General features: G+C 39.9%; 1 protein-coding gene across 11 annotated transcripts in view; it reads right to left on the reverse strand.

Annotated features, from left to right (window-relative positions):
• CCDC18 (coiled-coil domain containing 18) overlaps positions 1 to 19,553 on the reverse strand; it is a 66,038-nt gene that overhangs the window by 41,923 nt on the left and 4,562 nt on the right. For 7 of the 11 annotated variants that reach the window (XM_075131623.1, XM_075131624.1, XM_075131626.1 and 4 more), the window contains exons 2-10: positions 15,056 to 15,206; positions 14,700 to 14,874; positions 14,290 to 14,460; positions 12,453 to 12,495; positions 11,132 to 11,222; positions 9,004 to 9,132; positions 7,735 to 7,831; positions 5,725 to 5,846; positions 4,986 to 5,295 (exon numbers count right to left, since the gene is read on the reverse strand). In XM_075131623.1, the coding sequence (XP_074987724.1) occupies positions 4,986 to 5,295; positions 5,725 to 5,846; positions 7,735 to 7,831; positions 9,004 to 9,132; positions 11,132 to 11,222; positions 12,453 to 12,495; positions 14,290 to 14,460; positions 14,700 to 14,874; positions 15,056 to 15,189 (1,272 nt within the window). In that variant the 5' untranslated portion in view covers positions 15,190 to 15,206. Of the gene's footprint in view, positions 1 to 4,985; positions 5,296 to 5,724; positions 5,847 to 7,734; positions 7,832 to 9,003; positions 9,133 to 11,131; positions 11,242 to 12,452; positions 12,496 to 14,289; positions 14,461 to 14,699; positions 14,875 to 15,055; positions 15,207 to 19,553 lie in introns of those variants that run through there. The other 4 variants (XM_075131627.1, XM_048862203.2, XM_048862209.2 and 1 more) reach the window with 4 other exon arrangements.

Below are 19,553 nucleotides of genomic sequence, written 5' to 3' on the forward strand. Positions count from 1 at the left end.
AGTCCACCTCCCTCTCTGCTCATCAAATTACCCTCCAGACAGCATCTAATCTTAGGTTTCTTTGTGACTCCTTCCCATCTATGCTCTACCCACCAAATTTCTTGCAGACCTGATAAAGTTCACAAGTGCAAGTCCCAGTTTGATGGGCCAGAGATTCATGAAGTTTCTTCTTCTTCTTCTTCTTCATCATCATGTTCCCATTACACCTCTGGCATCTAGGGAAGCAACAAAGCTCCTCCACTCCTGTCTGTTTCTGTCAAGTCTTTCAATGGTTCCCCAGCTGTGCCCCAGGTTTTTCGGTGCAGCTTCCACAGTTCTTCACCATGTTGTTTTCAGGAAGCCTAGTTTTCACTTGCCTTCAGGTGTCCATATTATTGCTACTCTGGTGATGAAATCAGTTTCCATCCGAAGCCATGGTCAATCCATTTCCAGTGCCTCCTGGCAATGATAGTCCTCCTAGCCTCTTGGCTGCACTGTGCCAATAGATCTTGGTTTGAGATTGTTCTGAGCCAAAAGATACGGAGGACTTTTCTGAGGCAGGTTGTATGGAATGAAGACAGTTTGGACATGTCATACAGTCTCATTCCTCAGCATTCTGCACTATAAAGTAATATTGAAAATACACAGCTCTGATAAATCCTGGGAGTTTGATTTTGGTGTTGTATTTTGATGTTCTCCAGACTTTATTTAAGCTCCTGAAGGTGTTCCTGGCTTTATTGATTTTGTTCTGGACATCCTGGTTTGTTCCACCGTCCTGGCTGATAGTACTGCCCAAGCATGTGAATGTTTCTAATTGGTGAGAACATTATCCTCTATCCATACTGGTGATGGTGAGGCAATATTAAAAGGTCATATCTGTCTTATTGCAGTTGATTTTCAGTTCATTTTGCTGGCTGAATGCATTAAGTCGAGTTGTTTTTTCTTGTATATAGAGTTGGGTATGTGATCAGAGATCAAGATCATATGCGAAGTCCAGGTCTTCAAGGGATGAGAAGGATATCCATTTAATGCCGCTTGGCGCGTCTTCTGTTGGTACACTGCATTACCCAGTCGATGGCAATGTTGAAGAGGATTGCAGATATGACACATCCCTGACATACTCCTATTTTGACTTCAAAAACTTCAAAACAGTGTGATCAACACTGCATGTAAAGCTGAAATAAAAGCTTTTGATTATGTTGATTATATGGACAGGGATTCCATATGCCTGCAGAATGTGCCATAGGCTGGTCCTGTGAATGCTATCAAAAGCCTTCTCAAAGTCTATGAAATGTATGTAGAGTTGCCATTCTAAGCACTGTTCTATCATGTTTCATAGAGTCAAGATCTGGTCTGTGCATCCATGCCCTTTCTGAAACTAGCTTGCTCTTTTCTGAGAACACTATCAACTGCCTCTGATATATGCTGGACAATGATCTTACACAATCCTTTACTTGGCACAGATAAAAATGTAATACCACGCCAGTTATTACAATCACTGATAGTTCTTTTCTTTGGTTCACTCATCTGGCACTTTTTCCCTTTTCCAGACTGATGTAAATAGAGGGGCCAGGATAGATGCTGCTAACTCAGGATTTACCTTGAACAATTCTGCATTCAAGTTACCCTTGCCAGGAGCACCCTCATTTTTTAAGGATTTGATGACTTGAATGATCTCTTCCTTAGTTGGGGTGTCTGTGCTGATATCAAGATCTTCTTCTGCCTCTTGGATGTTTGCTTCCTCTTTAGGTGACTCCCTGTTCAGCAATTCTTTGAAATGCTCTGTCCAGCGCATTTCTAGTTCTTTTTCTGGTAGTAGGTGGCCTTATTTGTCCCTGATGACAGTGTTTGTTGGGGTCTGCCGTTTACCACTAATAAGCCGCGTCATTTTATAGATGAAAAAAAACAATGAGGAGTTCGGTGGCACCCTAAAAACTAACGGATTTATTTGGGCATAAGCTTTCATGGGTAAAAAACCCACTTCTTCAGATGCATGAAGTGAAAATTACAGATGCAGGCATAAATATACTGACACATGAAGAGAAGGGAGTTACCTTATGTGACAAAGTTCCTCCTCTGCCTTGGTGGGTCCTACGCTTATTGGCAGATTTTCTCGCTTCAGAGGTTCATGGCAGCCCTCAGTTTGGCCATTTCGTGGCTCAAATCTGCCGTTCACTCAGTTAACCTCATCACTGGCCAGCATGGGGAAAGGAAGAAGAACAATCTCCACAGTCTCTGCTGATCCACCTAGCAGATCGGGGAACAGGCCAGAGACCTTCTCCTCTGGTGGAACCCACAGTCCAGTTCAACTCCTCCGTTATCAAGTAGGGAATTGGGGGGGGGGGGGATGGAGGGAACCTGGGCCCACCCTCTACTCTGGGTTCCAGCCCAGGGCCTTGTGGATTGCAGCTGTCTACAGTGGCTCCTGTAACAGCTGCGTGACAGCTACAAATCCCTGGGCTACTTCCCCAGGGCCTCCTCCTAACACCTTCTTTATTCTCACTACAGGATCTCCCTCCTCATGTCTGATAATGCTTGTACTTCTCAGTCTTCCAGTAATACGCCTTCTCACTCTCAGCTTCTTGCACCTCTTGCTCCCAGCTCCTCGCACGCATACCACAAACTGAAGTGAGCTCCTTTTTAAACCCAGGTGCCCTGATTAGCCTGCCTGTCTTAATTGATTCTAGCAGCTTCTTGATTGGCTGCAGGTGTTCTAGTCAGCCTGTCTGCCTTAATTGTTTCCAGAAAGTTCCTGATTGTTCTGGAAGCTTCCTTGTTACCTTACCCAGGGAAAAGGGACTTATTTAACCTGGGGCTAATATATCTGCCTTCTACCACTCTCCTGTAGCCATCTGGCCTGACCCTGTCACCACTTACAAGTAGAGAACCAGTACTGACAGGGCCTATGCTTATGGGCTTATGCCCAAATAAATCTGTTAGTCTCTAAGGTGCCACGTGACTCCTTGTTGTTTTTGTGGATACAGACTAACACTGCTATCCCTCTGATACATTTTATAGACCATTCCTTGTTCACCACAAGCAGCTACATCCTCTGCTTGTGTTGCCAGATCATCAATATAATGTCGTTTGTCCGCTCTCACAAGGCATTTGACCTCCCGGCGTGCCTTGCTATACTGCTCACAGTATCTGTCCTTTACCTTCTGGGATTTTGTGTCTAAACCTTTTTTCTTCAGAGCTCATTTGGTTTCTACAGCGTTCTATGTGCTGGGTATAATCCACACCTTCCTTCTGCCTGTAGCCTAGACAGGCTTCACTGCTCTGTTTATGAATTGCTGTTACTTTGTCCCACTTCTTGTTGATCTCATCTGCATTCCCCTCCTTTTCATCAAAGTCTGCAAGTGCCTGAAACCTGTTCTTTAACTACAGAATGACAAGCTAAAGTCCCCTGAAACACAGAAAGCCTTCAATGTCATAAAGCCTATGTCCCTTGTTTGGTGGACCCACACTTCTCAGTTTTAGCTTCATGGAGGCTGTCACAAGGTGGTGGTTGCTGCCAACATCTGCACCCCTTCTCACTTTCACATCTGTCAGTGAGCGTCGCCATTTGCCATTTATCATATGGTCAATCTGGTTCTTATCTCTGCCATTTAAAGAACACCATGTCAGCTTGTGAATTTCACAATGTTGAAATGAGTTCCGCCAATGACTAGGTCATTCATATTACAGAAAACAACAAGCCTCTCTCCGTTTTCATTCATGGTGCCACACCCATGTCTTCCCATTGCTCTGTCCTTGTTTGTGTTGTCCTTACCTACCTCGGCATTCAGGTCTCCCACGACGATAGTTAGATCATAGCACGGTACCCTCTCCAACTCCGTCTGTAATGTAAGGTAGAATTTGTCCTTTACGTCTTCATCACTGTCATTTGTCAGAACATAGCAGTGAATCAGGGTGATACTATTGTGTTTCCCTTTCAGTCTGGCTCTCATAAGTCTGCTGCTGCTGGACTTCACTCCTTTCTCGAATGCTCCACTCCCTTCTTCAAAAGTATGGCAACACTCCCATGGTGTTGTCCATCATCCCATCCAGAATACAGCAAAGTTTCTCCTGAGGCTGTTGATAATCTTCCTGATCCCATCCATCTGCTCTCGCGGACACCAAAATGTGTAAAGCTGTAGCGTCTCATCTCTACTGTGACCTGAGCTAGCTTTCCTATTCCATACATTGTCTGTACATTCCAAAAAACAAGTTTGGTTTTTGTCTTGGTGTTGAGCACTTCAGTCTTCATGCCAATGGCTTCATTTTGGCTTTCATCACTGGCAGTCATACAGGTCATTGACTCCTGAAGGCCATCACACACAGTAATGGTCGAATTCTTCATCACTGTTTCCTAACATAGTGTGTTTTTTATGGGACAGGGTTGTTAGCCCAGACCAATCCAGCATGGTTGAACCTATTAGGAGCAAAAAGCGCCCCCCCACACACACACTCACACAGAGTCTGGGGATCATTAGAGCACACAAGCTGTCCCGCCATGACAAGGCACAGACACCAGAAGTTTGCCATTCAGAAAATGTATCTACAAGCTCCGTTTGTCAGCAAGTCTCTCCCTTGCTCTCACTGCTCCATGCCCCCTGTTGAGGCTGTTACAGAGGATACACCTTCACCATCTGGTAAACCTCATGCTGTTCAACAGACAGTAGCCCCAGTATCACACTGTATTACTTAGTTGTGTTTTGGAGAGTAAGTCTGCCACTGAAGAATCAGTGCAGGCCACAGAAGGAGGCAGGGTACAAAACTAGACAGATATCTGCTCCAGTACTGCAGTTTCTACATTCTTGAGAGTTCAGACACACACGTTCTTGATTCAGCTAAAGTAAAATGTTTAATTAAACATTACTGTATCTTCATCAGTGCATTTTGGAAGCAGAAAAAACAATATACAGACAGCCCCTAAGAAGATAAGCAACATTTCCAGATAGTACCAGATTAGGATTCTACAAGGTGCACAATACAAATTTATAATGATTTATCAATTACTGTACCTCTTTAGATGTACCTAGCGACAACTGGGAGATAATAGTTTCCAAGGTGCTCAGTTCTTCTCTTGAATCCTCAATTTCTTGATGACATAATTTTAGGCGATCATTTTGCTGTGCAATAAGTGCTTTTAGCTCTGCATTTTCACTTACTAGGGCACTTTTCTCTTTAAGTACTACTACTTTGTCATTAAGTTCACCCTCAAGCTTCAGGATCTTCTGTTCAGACTGTGTGAGCTGTGACACAATTTCAGTGTTTTTTGCCTCTAGACTCTTCATCTCTTCTTTTGCACTACGGTTCTCATCCTTTAATTGGCTACAAAAAACAAAACAAATAGATATAGATACATACATACACACACACACACAATAAAGGCTAGTTCAACAAAAACTCTAAAAGGCTGGAGTTTTGCTAGGACTTCGGCTATCAGATACTGGCAGAAAGGCACCCCACACAAAAATTGATTAATTATCTTCATTCATCTGGGAGTCTAAAAGAGACTAACTTCTCAGTAGTCTTTTCTCAGTGCCAAAAGCAGAGAAGCTAAGGAATAAAACAACATGGAGACTAGATTATCCTCTCATTCTTGGGATTGGTCCCTCCAGTTAAAGGCTGAAATGTTGTCAGGGTGCTGAGAGATATGCCAATGCCACTGTAACTATTTTGAAGATAGAGAAATCCAGAAACATGGTAAAACTGAGATATATCAATTTAAAAAAAAATAAGAAGAAGAAACACTTTTACCTTAATTGTTTCTTTGTGATTTCAAGTTCATTTCTATAGGCAACACATTTTTCATGCAACTTTTCTTTTTCTTTTACACAATTAACTAATTTTTTCTCTAAAGTTTCTTCTTCAGCTTGAACCTTAAAAAACGTTGTATAATGATGAAAACAATGATTTAAGCCACAAATAGTCAAAGAATATTCTGACAAAGAATAAACAAATTAAGCTGCTTTATACTGCAAAGATTGCTACTATCTCATTTCCTTTAGAGTAGACAGACAAGTAACCATACTGAGTGCTGTTCTGAGGCATGGGAGAGCAAGAAAAAAGCTTTTTCTTTAGTTGACAAGGAAAAAAAGGAAGAATCTCTTTGGTATTTTAGGGCCTACTTTTGGTCAGCAGTGATCTCAAGGTATGCAGCACAGTCTTGCCAATCTCCATGACCAAAGAAGCTTAACCAATGGCAAATTCGCCTTCAGGGGCAACTGCTGAAGGCTTATGTGTTTCCTTGACTCCTTTTCCTACCCAAGAGAAAAAATTACAGACTTACACCGTAATAGCCATGGAAGGTAAAATTAGGGACAAACAGTCCATGCTCAATTTCTCCTCAACTTTGCTCCCAGCATGGGTTCCTCTGGATGATTTATAGACAGCCAGGAGGGACTAAAACGTGGCCACCCTAATTTAGTACTCACAGCTAAGAGAATGCAGCGAACGCGAATAAGATAGTTTTGTTTACATGTCAGATAAAAGGGGTTTTCAGCCAGCAGATTCCACATGAGAAATAGACTACCTAGCAAAAATGGCCATACTCACTATTTTTTTAATTTAAAACACACTGTGGACATATAATCTACCTATGGAAGCTATTTGTTTTCTTGATAGCTATAATGAATAAGTAGGTATTCCTGCTGGAGGCATGGGATGGATTAGTCAAGCCTAGGTTTCCCTTCATCCTAATTTTGCATTGACCTCCTTAGAATTTTCAAGGCGTATTCTTGAAACAAAAAGAAAAAGCTTGGTTGCAAGAGTTCAGAGCTTACTTTATAACTAAAAGGAGAAAAGGTGAGTTGTGTGTGATAATATATTTGTATGATAGATACTGTTGTTGTTTGGGTTAAACCTCATCTAAATTGTTGTGACAGCCACCCCTCATTTAAGATACCTGTGAAAGACAGCTATGAAGCTCCAATTAAGACAAAGAGGGTACGTGAGCCAACGCAGTAAGCGGATGTAGTGAGCGAAGGGCTCCATATAGTCTCTGACTAAGGGGATGGGTGTAAGGAAGGAAGGAAGGAAGGAAGAAAGGAAGGAAGAAAGACACGCAGGTCAAACTGAAGGACCACAGAGACATGCAGAATGAAATCCAGACACAGACAGCCTGAACAAGCTGTCTGAAAGAGTTTGGTGCTATGAGCAAAGAAACCATCTCATTTATTTTGTTCCTTCTATGTTGAGAGAAACAGGACTTTGGACATTCTTTGTAAATAAACAAGATTACATCAAAGCCACCAGACCATTGTCAATTTCTCCACCCAACTGGAACAATCCGCAGGGCCGCAAACTTTGACTAGTCACTTGGGTCAAAAAGGGTAACAATACTTATCAAGCACTCTAAATGACAGTTTTTTCCAAAGTCTCCCTATATACTGTTAATGCTGCTTATGAGAATTGCTTTCCCACTGTAGCCATGGCACAGGGAACAGAAAACCTATTCTAATAGTTTGTCCCTACCATGGGTACAGTGATGCAGCAAATTCAATTAAGCCTTTGTGATTAAAAAAGTATAAATAAAAATTTCTTCTGCTAACCCTTTGAATGTGGGGCTAGCTACAAATATGTTTTATTCACACACTTCAGAAATGTTGGCTAAGTAAAATAAGTTACAGTAGGCTTCCTTCTACCCCATTTCTTATGCAATGGAACCAAGGCTGTTGACACTTAGCATTTAGATATGACCAAATGGATTCCAGTTTCCATTTTAAATCCAAATTGTGTGGCCAAAAACTACAGATAATCAAGTCTTACCTTTTCAAGTTTTTCAGTTATTTTCTCTCTGTATTTTTTAAAAGCTTTCGTCAGCTCTTCAGCATTAAACAGAGCCTCGTTTCTTTGCTGTTCAGCTCTACAAAAAAAAAGTGTCATATTTTTAAATACTGGTACAATACTGATATAACTATCTCTCAAGTTACCCAAACTTGAAATACAAAGAATAAATTAAATAGCATAGGGTAACTGAGCTTCCTTTCAACTTTCCAGTTCTTTTAGATACAACTTTTTAAATAAAATGGACTTTAACTTATCACATGAATTACTGCTTCATGTTTAAAAAAAAAATTAGGCATATCTGCAAATATATTAAATAAGCTACATCCAAGCAATAAGAAGGCTAAGAATTTAAGAGCAAAATCACTGCTGTACCCCTTCAAGCCCTGGGTCCACATGGCATCCACTACATTCAAATCCAAATACATCTTTGATTGTGAAAGTGCAATTATATAAACGGATTAGTGCCTACCCGTTTTATTTCTTCCTCTCTTTTGTCTTTAAAAAAAGAAAATACTATTACTGCACTGTTAAGCCTGAGAGATGCTTCCAAACCTCTGGAAATTCAAAAGATATTATACCCACAGCAAGACTGACTGTCACATTACATTTAAGTGGTATTTTTGATAACTCTTTATGATCTCAATCTGGCAAAAATTTACATATGTAAAGTACTTTACGCACTGAGAGTCCTAATGACTTCACAGGGACTACTCTGAGTGTGTAAAGTTAAACAGATGCATAAGTCTTTGCAAGTTCAGGGTCTATATTTTTACATTTATGCTTCCATACAAGTGTAGTGAGGATGAGTTAAAATTATTGTAGCAAAAATAGACTTTGAACATGTATTTCAACTTTCACCTGAGCATTGCATCATCAGGGGTTTTTTTGTATTTACAAAAAAAAGAAAAAAAGTTTATTTAGCTAACTTATCGCTGCCAAATAAAGGTGTGTTTTAATGAGTGACACTGGGACAGGGATCATTGGATATTGCCAGGATTAAAAAAAAAAAAAAAAAAAACAGACACCGTTCAAATTTAAATTAAAAATAATAATAATAATCATCTTAATCTTGCAGGTCACCTTTAAACAAACTTGATTTTCCTCCCTTTTTCTTCTACAATACACCCATAAAGAAAAGACAACTTGGTGGCACAAAATAATATTTAATAATTGGAGAGGGGGCATTTGCACATTAGTAAAATATTTTCTACTAAAAAAGTTTTGCTTGTTTTTAATTATATAAATCACCTCTTCCCTTGCTTGCTTCGATCAATTAAATCCATTTTCAATTTTTTATATTCTTCTTTAAACCTTTGCAAAATGTGTTCTTTTTCTACCACCATTTTCTGGCTTTGCTCTAATTTATCTTCTGCATCTCTAGAAAAAGAAATTAAGAATTATTAGACCACAACTTTTAAAAAAAAAAAAAATTAGCAGGTAGCTTTTTATATCAGAAGCATTTGGTTTGGTGGATAGATATCAAATAGCAATTTTTTTTTCCCCTTTTCCATATATGAAGTTCAATAGGGGGACTAGCTAGTCTGATATATGGGAAATCATTTTACCAGCCTCTCTATCCAAAGAAAGCAACAATCCTGTATTTGAGCTAATACAATAAGGACTAACCCAATTAAAGATATTAAAATTAATAAAGTTACTTATTTTGTAAAGTAAGTTTTGCCTATTTTCATCCTTATTAAACTGCGTATTGAGATTTTAATCAATTTGTGGTAGGAATTTTCATTTACTATCTGTTTGTACAGCTTCCAGCACAGTGGGGCCCTATCTTGGTCCAGGCCTCTGGGTACCACTGCAATACAAATATATAATAATAAAAATAATAATAATCAGGAAAGTCACCTTACACAAAATTCAGAGTCAATTTATAAGCAGGCTTGGCAGAATTCGATTTATTATAATTTTGAGAGATAATATAAATATTTAAGGACTTTCTTAAATTTTTATTGATTTAAATTTTCACAGTTGCAGAAAATTATGTGGAGGAGGTCAGACAATTATTTAATGACAACTTTTTGAATCTCAATGTCTTTTAAGAGTTTTATAAACCATTACCACACAAACTGTCAACATCACATATCAAATATCATTAACTCAACAAATCATACCTGTTTTTACTATTCATTTGCTAGTCCATTTCTAACAAGCCTAATTCAAAAGTCTAAATCACTGGATTTTGACTCTAATAAGTTCTCAAGCAACATTTTTCTTACTTTGCCGATCAGAAAATTTCAATCATCATCCATGGAAATATTTTTTCAGTGGTTTGTGTGTGTATGGTGAAATTGATGTTTACCGACATTTATTGATAAAAATTTGATCCTTCCAAATCTATTTATAAGACACTGCCTTCATTTGTATATAATCATTATAGAGATACATAGTAGTGACCAGTGGAATATCTGTTTTATCCTTAGCAATGCAGGGGACAGAGGACTGAGTGTGTTCTTGTGATAGCCCTGCCACACTAAGTGCAAAGGAGATCTTAGTGCTCTATCATGCATCATTACATTAGTTTAAAAAAACCCACAGACATATAAAACAATGTAAAATATATTTGCAAAGAAAGTGTCTCAACTTGCTTCCATAACAGGGTTTGCAACAGCTGTGTATCTCTCTGTTTTATGTGGATGAGAAAATGAAAGGGTTATTGTGAAAGTGGAGGACTTTTCGTATGTGTTTGCCAGGAGAAATTTTGTCTGTTTTTTTAAAGTATTCTATGGTTTTGAAGATTACAAGCGTGTCCAAAAGGGTCAAATCTAATGCTACTTACACAGACAGTGAAATCTGCTTCAGCAGGGAGATCAAGTTCTTACAGTATACTTAAGCAAATGAAGCATGTAAGTCAATGTGTGGCTTTAGTGACTGACAACTTTCGGGGACAAGCAGGACACTTTGCTTAGGTAAGTTTTATTTGGACAGCCATGATTGATTCTAGTGTAGTAAGTGGATATATTTGAGAAGACAAAAAGTTTGCTCATTGTACAATGGGCACAAATGTCTATATTCCTGCAATGTATATATAATCTCAATGGTAGGAGCACATTTATGTTTACCCCAGGTTATAAACTAGTTATTTACTTTAGAATTCTTTAGTTTGTTTATTTTACCAAATCTTCATCAATTACTTTTAATTCTTAGAACACATTTCATCATATCTTACGTACACTAATATAAAACACCAATATAACACACATAAATCGGCAACTTCTCAAGGACACATTTCAAAACTCCGTAATGGTTCTGATGAAAAGCACTAGATTTGGAAGGAATCAGTTTTTCCCAGGAACAGGAAATATGGTGAATTAAACAAGTAGACCAAAAGGTTTATAAGGGAGGGGAAAAGTACATTTACTACCTCAGGACTTTATCTTGAGCCGTAACTTCTGCTTCCAAATTTGCAATCTGTTCTTCTAACATAGGAATACTGACTGAATGTGTACCTAAAGCTGATTCAAGAAAAGAGATCTGAAATATAAACATATTTGGGACTTCATTAAAATTTGCAAACATACCCTACAATGAATTGTGCCAAAAGGTTGTTGCATAATTGAATGACATTGTCTGCCTAACCCTGCTATAGAAATTGCCAGGATATTTCCACACCATATTCACTCTGACTTCAAGCTTTCCCTTCAGTTTTGCACAATTCCATTCCATAAATACCATTCCTCTCTGAGACAACTGTAAACAAATTCTTTTTTAACATACCAAAACAATTTTTTCCTCCAAAAATTAATATTCCTCCATTTTCCCCTTACAAGCCAGAAAAATGAGTACCATATATACTCGATCATAAACTGGTTTGTTTATAATCCAACCCCCCCACCCACCCAAGATGGCGAAGTAAAAATGGGCAATTTTTATGACCCATTCATAAACCGACCCAATAATTCCGGGGTCGGCAAACTTTGGCTCCCAGCCCATCAGGATATGCTGCTGGCGAGCTGAGACGGTTTGTTTACCTTAAGTGTCCGCAGGCACGGAGGTAAACTAAAGTAAACAAAGTGTCCCGGCCCACCAGCTGCTTACCCTGACAGGCCAGGACAGCAACTGGTGGGGAAATTTTTTTGGGAGGTGGGGGGGAGGGGGGGAGAAGCTGGGGGTCAAGGGAGTAACCCCTGTGACCACCCCCCATATGACCCCACCCCTAGCCCAGGACCCACACACTGTTCCCATCCTCTCTCTTCCCACCTTAGCTGGGGCGGGCTAGGGGATGTCATCTCTGGCCTGGCCAGAGCTGCTCCAGCAGCCTGGGCAGCGTGGCCGCAGCCTACCAGCCCCGGAGCTGCAGCTGCTTCAGAGGTTGGGGGGAGAGCAGCATTGCCAGAAGTGGAGAGACTCTGGCCCCACCTCTTCCCTTCTGGCTGTGCTGCCTCTCTTTGCCCCCTCTCTTGGGGGAAGGGGCTGTGTCCCACCTCTCCCACTCTATAACCATTCATAAGCTGGCCCCCTTCTCTGATGCTTCCTTTTTTACTAAAAAAAATTCGGCTTATGAATGAGTATATATGGTAGTTTGTTCTTTGCCCTCTCACTCCCACTAGCTGTTATCTCTTCCTCTTTGTTTTTTCTCCAGCATCACTTGTCCTCTGCATAGAGTCTGAGAAGCACAGTTGCAAATTATAATATACTATAATATTTATTCTGCAGACCAACATGCACACAATAGAGTGGCTTACTTCTCAGTAACTGCGTTTCACAATATTCCTGCAATGCTGTAGTCTGCAAAGATTTTAGAAAGATTCTGTGTAAACAAGCAAAATAGTATTTCTTTAATTCAAGTATCCGTATTTTTTAAATATATGTGTAAATTATATTAACAATCTACCTCTCTCCATGGTCTGCAATATTCCCTCATAACTCATCTTCACTTTCTCTACACATCAGACATATTGCTCTTTATTTGGAAATAAGACCAGCCTTCTTCAGTTCTCATTGTTAATATGTATATAGGAGCCCAATTTGGCTCAGGCAGATATACTGCAAATATATTTATGTATAATGCTAAAATAATTTATCAAGTTACTTCTTGTATAGGTTACAGGGCATCTTTATTACTAGACTTAGATTGTAAGCTTTTGGGGGCAGAGACTGTCATTTTGTTATGTTTGTACAGCACTTAGAACAATGGGTCCTTGACTAGGGTTCCTACTTGCTACTACTATACAAATAAATAATAGATTATTTATAGATTTTAAGTAGATTAATCCAAGGTGAACCGGTATATTCTACTCAAAACTACAATATAGTTACCAGTGATTTATTTTTCTAAGATATTTTGTGTTGCTAGAGACCACGTACTCATCCTTTACTCCTGGGGGGGATTCGGCATTACTATGCGCCTGCAGAAAACGCCCCCCGCAAATTCCTGCGCTTCCCTGTAGAAAACAGCAGGGAAGCAAAGTGAAGAGGGGGGTGGAAGAGGAGGAGAGATGACCATGGGTGCAGGTTTTTGGGAGGATTGCCCCCTCCAAACAGAGGTGAGGCATGGTAGGAGGCACACGGGTTTATGTGCCACTGCCTCCTGCCCCCCCATTTCTGCAAGTGCAGAGCTGCCCAGCTGAAGGAGGATGCCTCTCTGCTCCAGACTCTGCGGCTGAACACTGACTCCTGGGTCCTAGTGCCAGTCGTGCTCCCCTTCTGTGTGCTGGGAGCCTTCCTGTTTTCTGTGCAAAGTGGGGCTAGGGGAACTGAGAGAATGCGGGGGGGGGGGGGGGAGGAAGAGGCAGTGGGGAAGAAAGGGAGGGTGGAATAGGGCAGAAGGAGGAGAATGGGGGCAGGGGGATAGAGAAGAAAAAGAGGATAAGACAATCATGGGGGAGGGAAGCAGGAGCCCTCGGCAGACAGCTGAGGCTACCCCCTTAAGGAGGCTCATCAAACCCTCACCCTGACAAACCCTACCCCCCCACACACCTGGCCTCCTCGGACAAATCCCCACCCCCAATCCCCCACCCCACTGATCCCCAACCAGCTGCACCTGGATCCTCTGCAGACCCTCCCACTGAGCCCCCCCACACCTAGACCCCCCGAACTGAGCCCCATATTTCCACACCCAGACCCCGCCCTGTGCTGAGCCCCAACCACCTTCACCTGGATCCCCAGCAGAGTCCCATTGCCCCTGTGCATCCAGATCTCCCTCTGAGCCACCTGCACCCAGATAGGTTTCTGTGTGGGGCAATCTCCCCACACTAAGCCCCTCTACTCTTGAATCCTGATGGGCTGAGCCTGCCCACCCACACCTGGCGCAGAGCCCCAGGGTGTTTCTGGGGCAGGTCCAGCCCTTACACTGTGTCAGGGTCAGGTTCTGCCTCACTGCCAAGTTTGTGATCAGAGGAAGGGGGGGCTTCAGGGTGATCTCTCACCTCAGTGCAGCCAGTGGCCTATGCGCCTCACTGCCATATTGGAGCCACATTTATTTATTTATTTGACAAATAAAATTTGCAGAATTTTAAAATATTGTACATATAATTTTTAGGCACAGAATTCTCCCAGGAGTAATCCTTCTAAGATACTCACTCTCGTTTTTGACTGAGTCAGTTCAAAGTTGATAGTTTCAATTTTATTCATTAGACAGTGGTTCTGGGAAGTAAAAGATGCATTTTGCTCTCGAAGGGCGTTCAGCTTCTCTCTAAGATGCTCATTTTCTTGTTCCATACTTTTATTAAAAGGAGCGGACACTGGGTAAGACTTGAGGTTAAAAAAAATATATATATGTATATCAACAATGCATCTTTGTAGGCCAATCTTACTTAACTTTTTAAACATCTTATTTCTATGACTTATCAGCAATATGTTACCATGCCTAACTCCCCAGTGCTTACTATATATTAGCTGAGAAGCCTACAAATGAAAGGGTAAAGTCAAATGTTCATAAAAATCACAAATGTGTAAAACAAACATGGCACCAAAAATAAATAAATACTTACTTTGGTTTGGGATTTTCTTTGAGAATCCCTGCTCTGGTGGGACATTTTACCAGCACTCTTATGAGCTGAATAATTTTGAAATTCAGTGCAGCTCGGCTCATCAAGATCTTCCAATGTTAGTCCAACAAACTCACTGAAATGAGAGCTGTGGACAGATTGTTCACTCGAACTAGTACTAGGATACAAAAACAAAACAATAATAAGCATTCCCCCTCCAGTAGTGTTTTTACCAAATATAACAGAAACAAAACACAAAGACAGACAATGAGTTACAATAATATAGTGAATAATATAGATTTAAACTACTGGAAAGACTTACAGCCTAGTTCTCTTCTTTCTTTTAAATACACACGTACCTGGAAAGCTCTTCCCCTAGATTTTGTAGATTTCTCTCAGTCTTCCTCAGTTGATTCCTTAATGCCTCTACATTTGCAAGCAAGAGTTCTTCATCATCATCTTTTTTATGGTAAATCCATAAATTGGATTCCATTGGTACTCTACATTTGTCTAAAATAAGTTTAATATTAAAATTTAGTTTGTCATCATTGTACACTATTTCTAGAAAGTAGCAGATATTTTTTCAATATTTTAAAAGGTTTTATGTATATTTGTTTTCCTTACATACAGTACATGCAAAGTCTCACTTATTGCCTCCTTTCATACCAATAAAAACTTGAAAGCATATCTATATACAATTGTTTTTACTTAGCTATTTCTTTATTCTCTTTGTTAACAAATATATTTGTGTTTTAATACGCACATCTTTCCTACGCCTGAGAAGTGACAGGAATGAGCATACTAGGGTTACTAAGTACAAATAGCTGAAGAATAGGTTTATTTTCTAAAAAAGAAATAGAATAGAATGAAGAATTGGCTTATGATCTAGAAAATATGTACCGTTGATAGTCATTAGGCACATCTGCTCTTTTCAATTAAAGAAACACTGCACAAAATAAAAAAATATTTAACTCTCAGTGCATCTCACTTACTTAAAAAAGTCCTGGAGCATCAGGGTGGATAAAAATCAATTATTTAAAAAAAAAATTGGATTTTATTTAAATCAGGTTTTTTTGATAAAGTGCTTTTTGAGGGGGGGAAAAAAAACCCTATCTAAAGATAGTTTCAATTAAGATACATTATAGCTCAAAGAGATCTCATCATGGAATAGGAATTATAAATTCTAATTCTATAGTATGAAACAATATATTCATTTAATGTTTAAGAAAAGTTTTGAAAGTAAGTTCCAATAGTTCATGGATCAGGGACCCAATTTTATGGAGTTCCAGGGGCTTCTGTATAGATTATTTAGGTTAATCTTTCTATCTACCCAATGGGACTCAGTGCTCAGTCTAGAAGATACCATCAGAGAGGCTCAGTTTTGCAGTTCTCAAACTGTAGATTTGTGTCTCCAGAGATAACATGCTTGTTAAACAGCAAAAATGTTTTAAATAAATAATATATAGAAGTGAGAAACAACAGACAGAGCTCAACCCTATTCTCCCTCTGCAAATTTGTGTACAGAGAGTCAATCCCTTACCTCTCTCTAAAAGTGAAAAGTTTCAAAAAGTTCAATGAACAGAAGATTGTTCAGGGTGGTATAGATCTGGACAAGGAGAAGAAGCCTGGAGAGAAATGTGAGAAGGGAGGGACAGGCAGCAGAAACAAAAGTGAAACTGTTTAAGCAGCATATTCCAGAAGTCTTGAGGTCTTTGAGTGTAGCCTTCATTGATTTGAGATCTACCATACCATTCTCTCACTAGAAGGGAAAACCTAAAATGGCAGCAGGCCATAAAAGAGACCCAGTTTGGGAATATTTTAATGAAGTTCCTCTACCTGTGGGTAACACAGGCATGCATGCAAAATGCAAACAGTGCAACAAAGAAACGCAAGGCCTGGTTGCCCGAATGAAACAACATCATGAGAAGCGCTCCTTCTCAGGAGGAAGCTGCGCTGAAGATTATGAAAGGAACATGTCTGAACATGCAGGATCTTCAGGTGGTTAAACTTTTTTTATTTCATACTTCTTTCTTAAGGACTGCCCATCTTCCTTCTGGACTTGAATTCTCATGTTTGAACAAAAAAAAATATAGCTGTTACTCTAGTGTACTACCATTTTAGATGCAGTTGTGATAAAAAATAAATAGCTGAAATAGGCAGAACTTCCTTTTACAATTTCACCTTTAAAGTAGTACTGAGTGTCAGTGAATGCAATGAGGAATACTAAATAAGCAGTATGGTAATAATAATTAAATAACTGCATTGACTTATTTTGTTTACGAGAATCCATCCTCAACATACAGGATTCTGAAGACTATCCACCTTCAAGATCACCATCATTTTCTATAGTTTCAGAGTTATCTGCCAATGATAGTGTTTCAATCACATCATATATTTCACATAGCCACAGCAGCAAAAAGAAAAAGAATTCTCCATCATCCAGAAACAACCACAGAAAAATTTGTGATAAAACCCAGCAAATTACAAAAAGAGGTAATTGATGAAAAAATTGCCCGGTTTGTTTATGCAACAAACTCTCCTTTCCGTATGATTGAGAACCCACACTTCATTAACACGGTTCAGTCATTAAGACCAGGATACAGTCCACCCAAAGGAGATGTCACAGGCAAATTGCTGGATAAAGCATATGAAAGAGAAACTGAGCAGCATGCAAAAGGTCTAGTGGGTTAAACTGTTAACCTGAGTCTTGATGGGTGGAGCAATGTCCACAATGATCCTGTTGTATGTGCTTGTGTGACAACAGAAGAAAGTAATGTCTTCCTTACAGAAACAATTGATACATCAGGAAATGCACACATAGCAGAACACTTACAAGAAGTAGCAGTAAAAGCTATAACAAACTGAAAAAAAATTCAAATGTCTAGTACGCAGCTTGGTCACAGACCATGCTGCAAATGTATCCAAGATGAGAAGAAACTTAGAAGAGAGTCCCAAGCTAATAACATACAGTTAAAGTGCTCATTTGATACACCTCCTAACCAAAGACTTCAGTGTTCCGGAAATAAAGGTTAATGTTGTTGAAATTGCAAAATACTTCCGTAACAACCACTTTGCAGCACCTGCTCTGAAAAAAGTGGAAGGAACCAAACTAACTCTACCACAAGATATGCGATGGAACTCAGTAATGGTCTGTTTTGAGCACTATATCAAGAACTGGCCTAATCTGATGACAGTTTGTGAACAGAATCGTGAAACAATAGATGGCACTGTCACAGCCAAAGTGCTCAACATTAGGCTTAAGAGAAATCTTGAACACATGCTGAGTACCCTGAAGCCTATTTCTATATCCTAGAACAGTGGTTCCCAAACTTGTTCTGCCGCTTGTGCAGGGAAAGCCCTTGGTGGGCCAGGCCAGTATGTTTACCTGCCGCGTCCACAAGTTCAGCCGATCGCGGATCCCAGTGGCCACAGTTCACTGCTCCAGGCCAATGGGAGCTGCTGGAAGCAGCAGTCAGTACGTCCCTCGGCCCGCGCTGCTTCCAGCAGCTCCCATTGACCTGGAGCAGCGAACCACGGCCACTGGGAGCCGCGATCGGCCAAACCTGTGGATGCAGCAAATAAACAATCCGACCCGGCCCACCAGGGGCTTTCCCTGCACAAGCGGCGAAACAAGTTTGGGAACCACTGGCCTAGAACAAAATGCAAGGAAATAGCTGTTCTGTTGCTGACGCTGTTCAGAATTGGAAGGAATTGAGTGAGATCTTAAAAGAGAAATATGCAATGATGGAATTAAATTACAAGCATTAAAAAAACAAATGGGACAAACATGATCTCCAGCTCATTTTCTTGCAAATATTCTCAATACTCAGTACCAGAGTCAAACTTTAACTGCTGAAGAAGAGGAGTTGGCTATGACATGGACATCCAGCAATCATCCATCCATAATGCCAACTATAATAAACTTCAGAGCTAAGGGTGAACCATTCAAGAAATATATGTTTGCTGATGATGTTTTAAAGAAAGTCAGACCAGTGAACTGGTGGAAGTCACTTAAACTCTTGGATTCAGAGACTGTTGAAGTGATCATCTCACTTTTAACAGCAAAAACAATAAGGAGTCCTTGCGGCACCTTAGAGACTAACAAATGTACTTGGGCATAAGCTTTCGTGGGCTTTTAACAGCAGTAGCTTCTTCTGCCGGTGTAGAAAGAATATTTTCTTCCTTTGGACTAATTCCTTGCAAACTGATAAATTGTTTGGGACCTGAAAAAGCAGGAGAGCCTGTTTTTCTTTTCCAGATTATGAACAAACAGGAAAATGAAGGTGAAGATGACTGAGTTAGCTGCAGAAGTCAATATTTTAAGTTTCTCATACTGACCTGGCTGACATAGTCTATTTAATTTTTGTTTTGTTTTGTTTTTAAAAAAATATTTCTTTTAACTATTTTAGTTTAAAACAATTTTAATAAAAACAAACCTGATTTTAAAAAAACTTGAATGCTTAAGTAAATTCAAACATTCATGTGCTTGTTTTGTTAAAATATTATACGTTTGCTGTTGAAGAAAAAAAATCCAGAATACATAACGTTGTTGTTTTAGCCCTGGTCTACACTAGGACGTTAGGTCAAATTTATCAGCGTTAAATCGATGTAAACCTGCACCCGTCCACACGATGAAGCCCTTTATTTCGACTTAAAGGGCTCTTAAAATCGATTTCCTTACTCCACCCCTGACAAGTGGATTAGCGCTTAAATCGGCCTTGCCGGCTCGAATTTGGGGTACTGTGGACACAATTTGACGGTATTGGCCTCCGGGAGCTATCCCAGAGTGCTCCATTGTGACTGCTCTGGACAGCACTCTCAACTCAGATGCACGATTGTCTGCCGTTGCTCTGACGC

This window comes from Caretta caretta, chromosome 8, assembly GCF_965140235.1.
Source record: "Caretta caretta isolate rCarCar2 chromosome 8, rCarCar1.hap1, whole genome shotgun sequence".
Classification (NCBI taxonomy): Eukaryota; Metazoa; Chordata; order Testudines; family Cheloniidae; genus Caretta; species Caretta caretta.